This window comes from Pieris rapae, chromosome 9 (genome assembly GCF_905147795.1).
Source record: "Pieris rapae chromosome 9, ilPieRapa1.1, whole genome shotgun sequence".
Taxonomy (NCBI): Eukaryota; Metazoa; Arthropoda; class Insecta; order Lepidoptera; family Pieridae; genus Pieris; species Pieris rapae.
In genome coordinates this window covers 4,792,772-4,809,541 of record NC_059517.1, presented here as the reverse complement: position 1 = coordinate 4,809,541, position 16,770 = coordinate 4,792,772, and the positions used below count along the sequence as shown (strand labels likewise).

The 16,770-nt window shown below is 30.5% G+C and overlaps 2 protein-coding genes across 4 annotated transcripts; one reads left to right on the top strand and one right to left on the bottom strand.

Annotated features, from left to right (window-relative positions):
* Positions 1-1,710: 1,710 nt before the first annotated feature.
* LOC110998462 (uridine phosphorylase 1) lies at positions 1,711-10,098 on the top strand. 3 transcript variants are annotated; one of them, XM_022267130.2, is made up of 9 exons: positions 2,934-3,195; positions 3,649-3,805; positions 4,016-4,139; positions 4,457-4,618; positions 5,737-5,922; positions 6,961-7,099; positions 7,578-7,771; positions 8,087-8,160; positions 8,224-10,098. In XM_022267130.2, the coding sequence occupies exons 2-9, from the start codon at positions 3,660-3,662 to the stop codon at positions 8,330-8,332; spliced, it is 1,134 nt and encodes a 377-aa protein (XP_022122822.1). In that variant the 5' UTR covers positions 2,934-3,195; positions 3,649-3,659; the 3' UTR covers positions 8,333-10,098. The 3 variants fall into 3 exon arrangements, with proteins under 3 accessions (XP_022122823.1, XP_045485343.1, XP_022122822.1); XM_022267131.2 differs by lacking the exons at positions 2,934-3,195; positions 3,649-3,805 and adding an exon at positions 1,711-1,829; XM_045629387.1 differs by lacking the exon at positions 8,224-10,098 and having other exon boundaries at positions 2,931-3,195; positions 8,087-8,164.
* A 199-nt stretch (positions 10,099-10,297) lies between these two features.
* LOC110998461 lies at positions 10,298-16,577 on the bottom strand. The gene is made up of 2 exons (XM_022267128.2): positions 16,195-16,577; positions 10,298-11,752 (listed from the first exon to the last, which is right to left on the bottom strand). The coding sequence occupies exons 1-2, from the start codon at positions 16,225-16,227 to the stop codon at positions 10,418-10,420; spliced, it is 1,368 nt and encodes a 455-aa protein (XP_022122820.2). The 5' UTR covers positions 16,228-16,577; the 3' UTR covers positions 10,298-10,417.
* Between the last annotated feature and the right edge of the window lie 193 nt (positions 16,578-16,770).

The window sequence follows — 16,770 nt, the reverse complement described above, 5'->3', positions numbered from 1 at the left end:
TAAAGAAGAAAAAGGGAAAGTCTGTATGCCGTTTCTGTCTTAAAGGTTCTGCCGCGTTCCCACCGTGACTTGCATTTTCACCCTGAGGACTGGGTAGGTTTTTGGCCTGTTGCGGTACTGTGATCTCGACTAATTAAGCATCGGTATAGCTTTCGCCCGCGATCGCTGTTAGAGATGACTGTCACGACACAGCGTGGAAATAGCACAGTATGGCGACAGCTTTATGATTTTTTCCTCTTCGCTCGAATCGTTATATAGCCGTCTCTATAAATGTTTACGGAGTTTTATAGTTATAACTCTGCCGGCTCCTCAGCGATATTGTTGACAATTACCGGATGTTCCGCGGGGTGTGGGAATTTGATACCTCGCTCAATGCTATGCGCCTGGCCCATGCCGTGGATGACCCCCTCCTGGTTTCGCAAAGAGCGTCTCTTTATCTCTTAGATCGAGAGTCAGTATCGCGTCGCGGAATTTAGCAAAGCTGTTCGGTAAGGCTATTGGATACTTATGAGCTTTTTCCTTATATACAAGCTGTTAAGTCGTAAGTTATGAACTCTATATATTTCATTTATTGTTTTATCATTCATCGCCCATCCATCTTTGTCATTCTTGCCACTTTTGTATATTTCTGTCGCCTTTTTTGTTATATTTTGAAAATTCTTCTTAAACGTGTGTCTCTCATATATGGTTAATCCCAATGTTTTGTTTCCAGTGAGTTTTATTATTAATGGTTTTATACAATGATTGTTTGCGTATTATTTGTCATAAACATTGGCTGAACGCATATTTAGACTCATATGATTACCGGTAACGGTAGGTATACGAGATTACTGTCTACTTCCGAGTTGACTACAGTTCATAGATGAAGTTAGGTTGGATCCCTAAGGTTTATAAATAATAATACTAGTCGTGCCAGTGATTTTTTTAATGAATTTTCAAACTATATAATCAAATTCATAAAGGTATATTCATTATGAAATATAGAATTATAGTTTTGGTTCTTATAATGAATTACCGATTAAGTTCAATATTGTATAGTTTTTATTAGATTAATTTTTGCTGTAGCTTTAAAATCTCAATAAAGTTTATTAGGTTATAAGATAAGTCATTTTGTTAGCTAGATAATTGTATTTTCTGAGGAACAATGGTAGTGTAGCTTTTCAACTACTTCAAGCTCCTGTGTATATGTATGTGGATTAAACTTAATAAAATGTTGCGCATTGACTTTTTTGTATTATTTAAAATTCCATTTAATATGTACAGTACCTGTATGAAAACCCTCACATACGAATGATTATTATTTTTATAATAGCTTCGTCTATCACAGATCACTTATTAGCGACACGGCTTCGTGTTGCGTTTCAAATTACTAATAATTTCAGTTATCTGTCTGCTTTGTACTTCTTAAATACGTAATTTAATTGTTATGATCGTTTATAAAGAACATAGATAAGAACAACGCGTCTTAGTCTAAGATGAACGTGCCAAGAAACTGATTATCTTATAAAAACATTTTACATGCCATGCTTACGATCTGTTTTAATAAAATGACTACATTGGCCATTTCAACTCCGTATAAAAATATCTTAATATAGAACGTACTGTTTTAGGGTTCAGTTTTATATTATATATGAACGTGGAAAGCTTATGGCGCTCTGCGCAAGTCTCACGCATTGTCCGCACCCTGGCGACAGGGCGACTCCCCGCAAACCGCGCACCAGTTTGCTCTCTGTACTCATCGATCCACCATCAGTTAGATAATTATCTTACAATCTAGTGTAGTGATTGCATACAGCGATGTCCTTCGATACTGATGAGCTTCGTGACGAGTGAGTAATTCAGTTTTATCAGAACCACGTTAATTAATAAAATAAGCTATCGGAAACAATATTAATAGCTTAAAAAAAATTACGACCTTCAAATCTTAAAGTACGAATTGTATGTATAATCGAAAAGTATTACGCTCCAACTATTCATACTTTAAAACATACTACGACTTTAAATGTTGCATGTGAATATAATGTACCTACCATATATTTGGTGAAGTTATGCATTAATCCCGTTTAGTACTACATTTTCGATTTAGTAAACAATAAGATATCTAGACTAGTCGTAATACTAGAATCTAGGCGAACTTGACTTGACCCCATTTAGCTTCTAACCTGGTTTAATTCAAGTAGGAATCGTATATAGTTGTTATATCTATATATAGTGACTTTATTGAGTGATTTATATGTTCGTTTGTAAGTAAAAAAGTATAAACCCTTTTGTTATAATATATTTACGCAAGTAACGTTTTACAAACTACGTAATCGAACGTGTTTAAAGAATACCTATCGTATTTCTAAATTTAAATGTAATGGTTAAAATAATTCGAATATAATAATTATCCTCAAAATTAAATTTAAATTATTTAGGCGCATATCTTTAATGTTATGAAAATGCTGTGATACCCAGTTCGGATTAAATACGTCATTATCGACTATCACGTAAATGACGACCTTTTAGTGTCACATATATTATTAAAACGTTAGGTTCATTTATTACTTGTGCCAAACACATTCAATTTCCACATCTTGTCAATAATTCAGGTTAGCTACCTACCTATGTAACTGTGTCATACTACTAATCTTGTTAACCAGTATTGATTGGAATTGGTAATTAATCAATTTATGACCAGCACGGCTTGGTTAGTTAGCCTGTATATTTTATATACTGCGTCATCTTTTATATACCCAAAAAGTTAAAAGCTATTGAATAAAATATGCCGGATATTCTAATTATTACGATGTCGACATTTACAATATTCCGTTGTATTACAAAGAATTGACAACTACAGTACTTGTTGACATTATAGGAAATATTATTTATTACGGGAAATATAAACAACAAGTTCATTGATTGGGCCATAGCATTTTACATTAATATTGATCAAAATCGTTATAAAATTTGAATTAAACAAAGAATGCATTGTAAACATGTTCCCGTTCCTCGTAATTTTCAAACCTTCACCATTTGTATTTGTGTTTTCGACGAGCTCATTGTAAGTATGGTTACCAGTTACGACAGTACAATAACATAATCGCAAGTGACTAGCTGTAGCTGTTTAGTGTTTAACCACATTTCATATTGTGCTCTCCGTAACAACACGTCGATTGCGGTGGATTTTTTTTACGATCAAAGAAAAACAAGTGGGTAAGTAAATCGAAATTATTTGTATTTTGATGTCATATTTATTTTTAGCTTCAACACATTTTTATTACGTTTTTTGAGACATTATTTTTAATATTTGCAAACATACAACTTAAACAGAATTGTTAATATATTAAATTAAAAAATTTCATATGAATTAATTTTTATGGTTTTGATTGTAATTTTAATCATTACCAAACATGACGTAAAAAGTTAACATAGTTTAGTTTCGTTAGATTACCTTTATTAACAGGTACACATACTTTATGCTTCTCGGTTATTTAGAGGCATTTTATTAAATCTTTTAATAAAAATTCATTTATGATTATACAGAAATATATTTATTGTATCATAGAGAGCACAAGTAGAGATTTATTGTTTCTGTTTTGAAATAACTTTATTTTATTTAAGTTATAATATATGAAAATTATCTATCTATTTATTGCATGTTTACAGCGTCATTAAATATGCCTTTAAATGGAGTGGCCGTGGATAATGGCCTGAAAAATAACGGTGAGAACCAGAACAATTCAAATCATGAGCCACATCGAAAGACTTACGAAGAAGAATTTTCCCAAAATGACTCGGAGGTCGACAATTTGGATGCTATTAGGTTATATAAAAATTACAACAAAATATATTATAAACTACATAAATTGTTTTGTATTATTTGTATTAATATAAAACTGTTATCTATAATATTATTGTTTATATATTATTATTGATCTGATAATACCTACGCTATCATACAAATAAAAAAATATTCACCACTATTTTGACATAGAATGTATTCATCTTGTTTTGTAATATATTACTTATGTAGGTATCCCGATGGATCGGTGCGTCTCCGGAATCCGAATATTGAACTCATGGATCAAGACATATTGTACCACCTGGCGCTGGGAAGTGGCTCCCATGACTTGGTCGAGATGTTTGGGGATGTTAAGGTATTAAATTTTCATATTGAGAGACATAAAGAAACAGCTTGGAAAAAAAAACGTGAAGTGAGAAACAACAAACATTAAGACATTTATATTATTTATTCTATTTGACTTAAATGCTTTGAAAAAATAATTAATTATTATATTTTTAGATGTTATTTATGGATGATGTGTGGTAGACATCTGGCAAACGGATTCCTTTTGTTTTATTTAATGCTATGGATAAATAATGTCTATATGTGATCGATTGAATTGTCTACTAAATTCATAATCCTACCGATAAAAATTTCTTAAAATCCATTGGACAATATTTTTTGTTTCAGTTTGTCTGCATGGGCGGAACTCCCAAACGAATGGAGCAGTTTGCCTACAACATAATGGCAGAAATTGGCCACAAACTGCCATGCGGAACTACGCTGCAGGACATCAGTCATTTTTCCTACCGCTACTCGATGTATAAAGTTGGACCTGTACTGTCTATAAGTGTAAGAATCATTTAAATTTATTTTTCAAAGTCACTTTTATACAATCAGATTGTTTAATTTCGTTTACTCCACATAAAAAAATGACCTCAACTTAAACTTTACTAAACGATGTAATAACAAACGTTATAAATAAGAAGTTCAGCTATAATCATTGTATGGATCTAGCCGTTTAATTGTATAAGTTTCTTAGAACATTTTTTTATTTTTAGATTGCAAGTAGGGTCAAATTACGTTTATTCAATTGCATGATATGATTGTTTTGGTATTTGGTATCTGAGACGAATGATTCCCAGTATTGTTAATTGTCATAAACACTCAGGAGAGATTCAGAGTTAGTAGACAGATCTTTGTTTTTAATTTATTTAATTATTCTTTATTACTCAAGATGTCATATGGAACATGGTGTAGTGGTTGCAGCTCCTTACAAACATTGTGTAAAAAAACTTAGCGATTAAGAAGAGTGGCGGAGAGTTTATTGCCAGTTCTTCTCTTCCGTTCTACGCCCTTAATTTGAGAACTGGCAGTAAATGTAAAATTAGAATCATTTAATGTATATTTCTTTTTTTTACGTTCATAAGTGTACATTATGTTACCTAATATGTCAGACTAAAATATTATATTTTTTATAATAGACTCAATTCAATTTAGTTTCATATACCTAAATGTCCTCTATTTATTAATCTATGTATGACTGAATTAATATGATCTATTCGATCTCACTGATATTTTCAATTGGGATAAATGAACATCTTTATTGTCCTGAGTTGGTCTTATGTCTTACGTAATTGAGTCCAATCAACAATTTATATTGTGGGATATATTTTTTCAATAGAATATTCTTCGTCAAATAATTGGTTACATAAACGATGTACATAAAAACTTAAAAATAATAAGCCCACATATATATTCGTAAATTAAATTTTAAATTTACTTTTTATTAAAAAGATTTGAGCTTTTAATTTTAAACCAGTTTAGACACTAAGACATTCCTTAATATTTAGAGAAATTTTCTATTTTTGATTCGATTTCTAATAAATTCTTTAATTATGAAATTAACTTATTGTACTAACATATTGTGTTCTTAAAAAATACTTTAGAATAAAACTTTTTGCCTGCAGCACGGTATGGGAATTCCATCAGTGGGCATTCTACTCCACGAAGTCATAAAACTTATGTACCACGCTAAAGTTCGGGACCCAGTGTTCTTCAGGATAGGGACTTGTGGCGGAATCGGTCATGAGGGTGGTACAGTGATTATTTCAGAGGAAGTTGTCGATGGAGCACTTCGTAATGTCCTTGAATTGGTAAGATATTAACGGTTATAAGATATCACTATTTAGACTATCGTATTACAAAAAAAAGAAATTAAAAACGTTTTCAAATATAATATTTATTTATTTGCAAAGCGACAAAAAGTTATTAGAGCATAATATTCAATAGCTAATAATGCTTATAGTAGGTGTAGTAAGTATTTTTATAATTGTTAAGTTCTAAATATTGTTCTTTTTAATAATAAAAAATAAAAATAAAACTTTATGATTAAACAGTAATTACTATCACTTTTTTTTTGTTAAATCCAGGTATTATACTTAATTGTCCTAATTAATAAATGAGCAATTAAAAATATAATATTAAAGAAAAATATAACTTTTAAAATAGCACAACTTATTTTGTAGTATGAAAAAAATGATTGTAGTAATAATTATGGTTTACGTTTATATAAACAGTGATTTAAATATGTACAACGTAGGTACGTAATATAATAATAAAACCCATTACACCTAATCAGTGTATACAAGCTTTTGTGTTATCGAGATAAGAAAATCAATTCCCATTTAGATTGTGATAAAAGCATTATATCGTGTTACACTAAATAAAGTGACTTTTACTTCAACGGGTCTACGTTCGTCATTACATATTGTTCAGTTCAGTGCCACGGCCATCGATAACATTCCGAAGTTTCGCAAAGTGATTGTATATATCCTACGCAATTCTTTAAAGGTCTTTATAACTGAACTTGTTTTATTGATAGATGAATTATATCTTTAGTAACGGCACTATTACTAATGTCTTTATTGAAATTATTCACTAAGTAAACGAGACTTCGTTCCCGTTGTATGAATACTAAAAGTTTAGATAAACTTTAACACTTATTATTAAGTAAATAAAGTTTTAAAATTAATATAAATACACAATAAAACACCATTTATTTCAAGACCTCTTATCTAAGTAAATGTCATGAAATAGTTTTAATAATGACGCCAATTATGTAGTTTTTACGTAATTCTTAAATAGGACTAGCAAACATGAGTAAATAAATTATTCGTTTTAAATAATTACAGACCGTTCTTGGAAAGACACTTCAAAGACCAGCAAAATTGGATAGAAGGCTGGCACGAGAACTCAAGGCCATGGGAGATCCCGAAGATCCTTATGACACAGTGACAGGGAAAACTATGTGCACATACGATTTTTATGAAGGTAATTAATTAAAACGTCCGAATTTTATCAGCTTTTTCTTCGTTTATAACGTGTGTGGATAAGCCTCAAATGGTTTAATAAAGAGAGCATATGTTAAAGTGGAGGCAGATAATAGATCTTGTAAAAAAATCGTAACACAGTTCGTGAGATCGTTTGCTATATAACAATAACACTTAAGATACGAGGCTTTTCAATTTAAATAATTTATTTGACCTGACGTTTCTCAGTAGTCAAATGGTTTTTTGTCTGCGCCAACAGAATTATTGGGTCATTTTAAAAAAGCTTATTATATTTTATCTAAATATTATTTATATAGAATTTTTAGAATATATAATAATGAATAAATTAGAATGTTATGCAATTAAGAATTTAGGTTAAAGGGCTTCTACAATGGTTTACGAGTCTATTTTCTCTTAAGCACGTTTTCAATTTAACTAGCCTCCTTTGTTAATTATAATATAGATAATCATTGACTCAGGTCAAGGTCGTCTAGACGGTGCCTTCTGCGACTTCACAGAAAATGATAAAATGGAATATTTGGAGAGTATTCATAAATCGGGTGTGGTGAATATAGAAATGGAGTCGTTGGCTTTCGCAGCACTAACTCATCACGCTGGTATTAAGGCAGCTGTCATCTGCGTCACCCTATTGGACAGATTGAAAGGAGATCAGGTATATTGCAAATAAAACGTGATGTGGTACAAGACGGTAGTCTTGTTGGCTAACTTGGTTGTAACCTAAGTTGTGCAAGTTTTATAAAGACAAAATCTCGGAATGTTTATTAATTAAGAAGACAAATGTAATTTAATACCCTTAAAAATTCTCAACTAAAGCTAAACACAAATGCAAAAAAAACACATTATAATGCTTTGTAAATCTTGCATTGTAGCTAGACATACATTCACTTATTGACATGCAAGTACATGTTACCAAGAACTGGCTTGTCGCTTATAAAAGAGTGCAAAAACTAAATTACTTTATCTTTAGGTTCTAGCTCCAAAGGAAGTCTTGGATGAGTGGCAGCAACGTCCGACAAAACTTGTTTCTCGCCACATTAAAAGGTGAGTACATTTATAAAATTTTCGACGCGAAATAATTAGTTTCTGACATGTTTTGTTTTACAGATACCTACAGATGAAAGGTCGTCTGTCCTTAGACGGACATGGTTCTGTCGCTGTAAAGAGTCCGCGTCGATTCAAGCTGGTCCAGCAAGAGTCTGAAACCTACGACTAAAATATCATTGCTATGTAGAATCCTTGTAAGGTAAAACGAAGGTGACGGAATGTAGATTTTCAGAAAGATTTCTGTTGAAAGAATTCGAATGATACATTTTATCAAATTACGGAATAATTGTTTGCATTGGTTAGTCAATTTCATTAAAAACAAAATCGTACAAAATCATCAAAATTGAATTCACACAATTTTAACTGCCACAAATGTTTAAATATTTCTCGTTGACGCGTATGTCGCCAATAATTATATCAATGTTAGTATTAAGCATATTTATTGGTATAGATGTGTATTTTTTATAGTTATCATATTTATTTTATATTTCGATATCAGAAGAAAAGAATTATAGATTGTGATGAAATGAATAATTTATTTGCTTCCTCTTTTTATCCATACACGGTTGTTGCCCTAATGTGTTTTACATTTTGAGCACAATTATTTAGTTAAGTGCCAATACATATCTGTATTTCTAAAATATATCTTTAACCTAGTTTTCATTACTTTTTATGTATTTTAAAGCTGAACTTGATAAATATTTCACTTGTTTTTTACACCTTCTTAATAACTTTTTAAAAAATAAATTTCTTATACGAAAATGATTACTATCTTGCAGAATAAAAAAATGTTTTGATAAAAACTTTGTTAGTGTTTTTAAAGTACTTAAAATGGATTGAATAATTTCGGTAGCGTGTGTGCAAGTCTAAATAAAATATTGTTTCATTTAATAATGTTAAGTAAAGAACTATTTATTTCAAAATGCATCCAGCGTTAGCCTTGCATTGTGATTGAAAGTAGAAGTCTACGTAAAATTCATATCTTTTTAATATGCGGTTCAACAAATACTTAAATATCTAATGCAATGGCTGTTATTATGCATGTCTGAGAGGTTTTGCAAAATGTAAGGATAAAAATGTATGATTAGTAGTTTGCCTAAGTAAGTTCCTAAGTGTTAAGGTTTCTGTTGAAAAGCTACTCCTAAGATTTTTAACTCAGCACTATTTAATTTTATAATCTGTTTATTACTGTAGAATGAAGGTACAATAACTTATCATAGTTTAGTATCGACTGAGGTCGGTGTGTTTTAAATTTTTTAAACTTTAAATGTGCTTCCACGGAATATTGTATTTGATTGTTAATTGTTCATGCACAAACTGTTGTCGATGCTTACGGTGTTGATATCTTTTATAGAATCTCGACACGTTTATAGTTATAATATATATTTAATAATACGATACTTATCGGAAAACTAATAAAGATCGCATGCCATCGATTTAACGATTCGTTACAAAGGAGTGAGAGTTAGATGAAATATAAATTTTTCAATGAGCGTTTCATGTAGCGGCTAGTTAATCGAAGATTAATCACTTGTATTCAATGGCACCAATATCTAATAAGAATATGCCTAGTATTTTAGTAAGTGTTAAAAGGATATTTAATAACAATCTCACTTTATGTTATTATTATTCAAATGTTTTGATTATACAAAATTAACTGTTCAATCTCTTCCTAATAATCCATTTGTTGAGAAATAACATATCTTTTAAGCAGTTTATCTACATATTGTTACCTTGTTCCGAAATTCAATGTAATGTTAATAACAAATTACAATATTTTCATAAATGTTATATTCCGATGAAAATATTAGGTTTATATACTACACAATAAAATTTTAATATAATGGTTAATAATATTTATAAGGGATTCGAGATGTTCGACTTTAAGGCTTAAGGTGTGTTAAATAACGAATTAAAGGAATTTTGTTCTCCAAATACAATAACTTTTATTTACCCCGTTGACTTTATTTAATAAGTGGTAAGTATCGTTTGTTTGCCTCTGTGAAAACGGGTTAAATCAGACTGATTTCGCTTGATTTTTATAATAATAACATATCCAAAATACCTATTTTGGCGAAGAAAAAAGCAGTTCAAAGCAGTAAGCTTGTGAAGCTTAATACTAATAAAACTGAAATCAGTCTCAATACACTTTTATTTAAACAACATAGTGGACTTAAAAATAAGCAGTCAAAACGGTTTATCGTTTCAAAATGGCAACATGGAAACTGAGCAAAACATTTAATGTAAATTAATTCTACTTGAGCTGTAGGAACTTCATAAGTGCATCGTGAATGAGACGAGGACTAGCTTCACTATCTGCCGTGTAACGGACTCCTCTCAACGCCCCGTCTTCGTTTCTCACTACTCCATATTCTCCGACTATGAAGCCGTCTGAAGTCCTTTCTTCTACGCGGTATTTTCTAAATTGTCTTCCTTCCACAACATAACCTACTTTACAGTTTTCTTGTTTGCAGTTTTCAGGATTGTTAGCTTGTTCACCGTGACTGCGACCATCAGTCTGCACGCTGACTTTTTCGTCAACTTCGTAGTTCTTCTCAGGCTGATGTTCAATTCTTTTGTCTAAGTTTTTTGGGTAAAGGGGATTAGAGGTCGTAGTACTATAAGTACTCGAGAAACTAGTAGTACCAGTTTGGGGAAGCCATGTATTACGATTGGTTGGAATTGATTTTGGAGATAAATGTAATGACGCTGGCTCGCTGTAAAATTTTGCTGGTTCGCTATAAATTTTAGCAGGTTCACTATATACTTTTGCTGGTTCACTGTATATTTTTGCAGGTTCACTATATATCTTTGCTGGTTCACTGTAAAATTTCGCAGGTTCACTATAAATTTGAGCAGGCTCACTGTAAACTTTTGAAGGTTCATTGTAAAACTTTCTTGCAGAGAGATTTGTATCGCCACTAGCTGAATTTTGTTTATTGTAATTTAATAGTTTTGGTCTCTCATGCACTATGTTAAAACTGACGGTTGTTAGTTTTTGATTATTATCTCCTTGTCTGTGAATAAAACTTTTAGATGAATAAGATAAGGGAATAGATCTAGCTAGAGGAATATCTTCAATGTCTTTATCATTTTCATTAATCGTTTCCTGTAATAATGGATCTTGTTCTGTGTTATTTGACATTTCATAACTCGTTTGTATTTGATATGCTGGTTCAGGTATAAGTAAAGCTCGTGTTTCTTTTTTTGCTTGAAGTTGTTTTATAAACTCAATATTAGCACCAGCAAGATGGGGTGGATAATCTGTCAAAGCTTCGGTAAAAGTAGTAGTCATTGATTCATAATTGGTAGCTGTTACAAAAGACCCTGTAACATCAGCAGTGGGTGTTGTGATGGTAGTTTGCTCAACGTCATGCGTTTCGAGACCTGGTTTTCCATCAAATGTTCCTCTCCCAACAGCCACGGAAGACGTTATCCTAACAGATATTATCTGGCCGTCTTCATCTGAATCATTTTCATGCTTTGGTAATAATTGAGTAGAATTAATTTTTTGGTCGCCATTTCTGTATGTTTGCGGTGAAATTTGAGTCTGTACTGGTTGCGTCCCTACCAATGTAAACGGCAAAATCTGCAAAAAACCAAAAGAATATTTAGAATGACTAACCTATTATAATTTATCTTACAATGTATTAAAATGGTATGATATTCAGTTACTTTATTTAGAAATTCAGTGGGCAAATTATATGTGACTGTATTAAATTATTACCATTACTTAACATACGTACGTTACGTTACGTAAAAATAAAATACACATCTCGAGACAGTCTTTAATTTTAAAACCAACATAAATAATTGTAAAACTGTTATGATTAAACTCCTCTGATTCTTGAAATTTATTTTAATAAATGACAACATTTAAAAGTATTTTTTGCCACCCGGATGCATACTATGTTTTAAATGTTTAAAATGCCACTTCGACCTATAAAAAGTGTGGAAGAGGTAGTGGAGCGTCAATGATTCAGGATTCCTTTTTTTCTGTGCTTGTGTGTGTTCTATATTTCATTCCATTAATACTTGTCATTGAATACGAAATAAAGCATTATAATAAATATTGTATTATTACCATAAATATTAAGGCTTTATTGTCCCTTAAGTATCTTTAAGAATTTCAAGTCGAAGTTACGACAAAATAACAATTTGTTTAGCGATTTATGTACATATAAATTTCTTTTGTATTGTAAATACGTACTATTAAAACAGAAAGTAAGGATGAAATAAGATATTTTTATATTTATAGTGGCATATATTAAGAATAAGTTATAAGTTTTTGTGGTTATGTAGTTCAAGTACTCAAACGAGGGCGGAAATCATTAATTGAATGGCCTAGCAACGACGAGTGGCTGTCAGTGACCGCACAATGGCCTTGTATTCAGGTGTTGATATCTAGACTACATAAATGAACCTATATCACGTTTATTAAAACAGGACTGGGTTACTGGCCAGATTGTAAGATTCTTTTAATTCAAGATTCACATTTTTAGACTCTGCAAAATACCTATTTAAATGTTGCAAATATAGTCAAATAAAAAAAAAATAAGAAAGGACTTCCTAAATTCCTATTTACATTAGTTTATTAGAAATACAGTAGAACAAATACAAGTTAATATGACTTTTTTTAATTATAATTATTTTGATTATATTTTAAATGTATCAATCATTTTAAATATAATCGATTATGTGAAGCTCAAACACGATAAATATAATATCTTGTACTGGTAAAACCTAAACTAAACCTGTATTGGTGATTGTCAATCGCCGAACAGACGCCAGTGATAAAAATGGGGACAAGCTGGCATTAAGTATCGTTATCCTTAATAATTGTTTCTATTAAATTACACATGAAATATGAATGAATGAATACAAAATGAAATATATCGGTATTAATAAGAAATAGTGCACTGATTTACCTTCTTCTTACTGAATATATACCTAATATATTTAGTATAAAGATTGAAATCATTATCTTTTATTCAAAATGTGTTTGCGCTGTGAAGATAAGAAAGTTTGTTTATTTAAAAAAATTAGTACTTTTATAATATTTTTACTATTGCACATTAATCTCTTTTATTACAATTATTGTGTTACCATAATAGCAGCAATTAGACTGAGGTGGAAATTCGTTTACATATCCCCTGTACCGAAGGAAGGAATACTATCCAAATAATTAAATGTGTATTTTATTATTTATAATAAACGAAAAGTGAAAATGGTTTTTATTTACGCACAAGACTAGGGGACTATAGATGATATATCAGTGCCAATATTAAGAGTTAATACATATTTCAAACGCGCGCTGTGACAATGAAAATTATCAAGGCTCTAGTTGATGTTTAAGATTAAACTTTTTTGCTTAACTTATTTGTTAAAGTGACTTACTATTACATGTAGTAATTACAGTATCAAATATTCATATAAAATAGAGATAGAACTTTATTGGCATAAAAACAAAGAAAATCAAGACAGAAACAAAAAAATATTAAATTTATTAATATACCGTATACAATACTTCAGCTTCGGGCAATTTAACTTTTTTGCACCATGTTTTGTTAGGAATGATTTAATCCAATTAATAATTACAATTAGCTTAGATATGATTGTACACGCTCACAAGTCGGCCTTCGGAAACCTTTTATCTATTTAAACGCCTTTATAATTGAAATCAAAGGAAGTAGCCACTGATAATATGTTTCTACCTATTTAGCTTCTTAGAGTATATATTCTAAAGAAAAAAATGGTAATTTGAACAGTTTATTTAAAAACTCGTGTTGTATGTAGCCTTGCTAGATTTGCTGATTTTAGTACATTTCGACATCGCAAAATTATGTTTCTTTAGAAGTATGTGTTCAATCTATGTATAACCTCTTTAATTTGAGTTTTTCAGTTAATGCGAGTACGTGTATTCGAAGGGTATTATTAATGATATTTTTTCTTAACTGGACTAGACTATGCATATATTGTTGGAAAGCATTAAAATTCCTCATGATTATTCTATCCTAAGTAGCACTAAGAATCATAGAAAATCTGTTTTAAGCTATGACAAAGAAATTGATTCCAATTTTTTCATAGTGTATAAACTAAAATATGTGTTGGTTTGTCAAACTAATATTTATACACATTGTTCAATGATCGTCAATTATTATGATTTAATAAAAAGTTGTTCACGAACAAACTATGTTTACGTTTGTTCGTGAACTTAATGATTTCAACTTATGATTTATTTATATAAATTTATGATTTTATAAATCATTGTGCGTTTTAAATATAAACATGCGTTTCCATTGTCTTTATTACCTATAAAAGGTTCTTATTGAGTGCATGACAAGGCAAGAAAACCAGTTCAGATTTACCAGATCGTGAGGAATTTTATTTAAATGCCAATAAATTGCTGTATGATATTAAATAGATAGTACCTATATACAAGTATGTACATTAATCTTCTTAACTTACTATAGAATACTTTGTGTTTTATTCAGAAAATCTCTAAATATCCAGATTTTTTGATCGCATATTAATCAAATTCATGGCATACCTAACAGTTACTTATTTGTATAATATGTCACATGTGTAATCTTTTATATATTACCTCGGATTGTAAGCAAAAATAACTATTCAAATATTTTTCCTATCTTACATATTTGATCATACCTCCATTGGTAAGACTCGTTGTTTCGAATTGACATTCGACATAATTTGAGGTCATGCTATAATAACAGGTACATGTTAAATAGGTATCTTAAGGAAGTAATACCTAGACTCGTTTCGTCCTAAACTGGATTGAAATTTGTAAGTACAGATCAAGTTTAATAAAGATCACAGTGACATTTATTATATTTTTTACTTATTATATTACTTATATATATTTTTTAATAACTGTCTGGATTCTGCATTCTTTAATTATAATATAATTACTTTGATTTATATCTGCTTTAATTATAAATAGTTAATATAATTTTGTTGATTTCACAATACTGTAATTTTGAAATAAATTCAACCGAGGATTTTATTGCATTTGCATAAAACACGAAAACCGCATAACTTTAAATTCAACTAACTTTCTTGTTGTTTCGTTGGTCCCTGGTACTTTTATATTCACATTCTTATAGAGTTTTTTATATAGAACAGGGGGCAAACGGGCAGGAGGCTCACCTGATGTTAAGTGATACCGCCGCCCATGGATACTCGAGTATTTTTCCATTTATCTACAAAAAATAGTGTAAATCAATTTGTGGAATTTGTTTCGGTTAGCGGATATATGGACAAATATTGTAGTTATGTATATATGTATTTGTTGCGATTAACATATTTACATAGTCACGACTCACGATCTAAAGCTCAAGACAGATAGGACTTTTATTACAGGGATGTACGTGCAAACAAGTATAATACGCTAAAATTAGAGTTACCTTTAAGTTGTTGCATTTTCAATTTTAATATATACACTTTGTTGTATATAGTATACAATGAAAATAATACTATCAACTCATACTGATATATATATATATATATAGTTGATCAAATATCTTTGACTAACTATATGTGTAAAACATAACATCCCAGCGGAAGGCCGATCTTTTTTACCATTTTTGTCCAAGATGCAAGACAAAACCTTGCAATGCTCCAAGGAAATATACATTTTCGTGGCTGTATTTAGCTATTATATGAAAATGATTATCGCCCCTTCATAGTTTCAAAACCATAACATAGTTTCCCTGGAATTGGTCCATAGGTTTCTTTTCGTAGAAATGTATAAAACTAAATGAAATATTATTTTCAAATATTTTCTATCTGTTCCGTTATTGAAGGTTAAATGTATTAAGTGAGTGATGTGGGTTGTTGGCGTTTATACGTCTATGCTTGCTTTGTAATAAATATTTATAAAATTTCTTACGCCAAACATATTCTATTAGTGGTATACAATATATTCAAGCCAATAGATAAACAATCAGATGTTGTATAATCATATTATGGTACAAATATGTTATATATTTGACGTAAATAATAAAAACCTACCATAAATATTATCCATACAAGTTTGATCCTCATCTCGTTACGGGACGATAAGCCCCACTGTGATTACAGATGTTATTACTGAATAGATAGCGACATATCCACTTGAAAAGGAATAATTACAAAAAACATTTCGAAATGTATCCTTCAGGTATCACTTTTATGTCATTATTCACTTGAGAAGGCACTTTTAGCACAGTGTAAAACTAAGCGAGGTCTCTTATTTTGTATTCGATCAACGAATCTGTAAGAGCGTCCACTTCTAGTACACGTGTGCCCAGCGCGCGCGCCGCGTTTAACTACTCTGTTCGACAGTAACGATTACTTATGACCTTACAATTAAGAATTTAATTTATGTAATGCACTTTCTTAAGAACTGATGACGTATTAGCTTGAATGCGTGACGGGAAACAGGAGATGACATGATAAAACTAGCACGCGCTTGGCTGCTGCGTTGATGTCGTTTACTGCAAGCTACGAACTGCGTAGCAAATTGATTGTCTACATTTTTTTTGAATTCTATATGTAAAATAATATAAAGTATATACTCATTCAGTACATTGATATCTTCAATAAAAG

Bases quoted from the DNA above. Each gene is read 5' to 3' on its own strand.
- LOC110998462 (XM_022267130.2), top strand. From the start codon at position 3,660: ATGCCTTTAAATGGAGTGGCCGTGGATAATGGCCTGAAAAATAACGGT. The intron at 4,140-4,456 runs GTATTAAATTTT...TTTTTGTTTCAG, and splicing joins AGATGTTTGGGGATGTTAAG to TTTGTCTGCATGGGCGGAAC. The intron at 5,923-6,960 runs GTAAGATATTAA...AAATAATTACAG, and splicing joins TTCGTAATGTCCTTGAATTG to ACCGTTCTTGGAAAGACACT.
- LOC110998461 (XM_022267128.2), bottom strand. From the start codon at position 16,227: ATGAGGATCAAACTTGTATGGATAATATTTATG. The intron at 11,753-16,194 runs GTAGGTTTTTAT...GGTTTTTTGCAG, and splicing joins TTGTATGGATAATATTTATG to ATTTTGCCGTTTACATTGGT.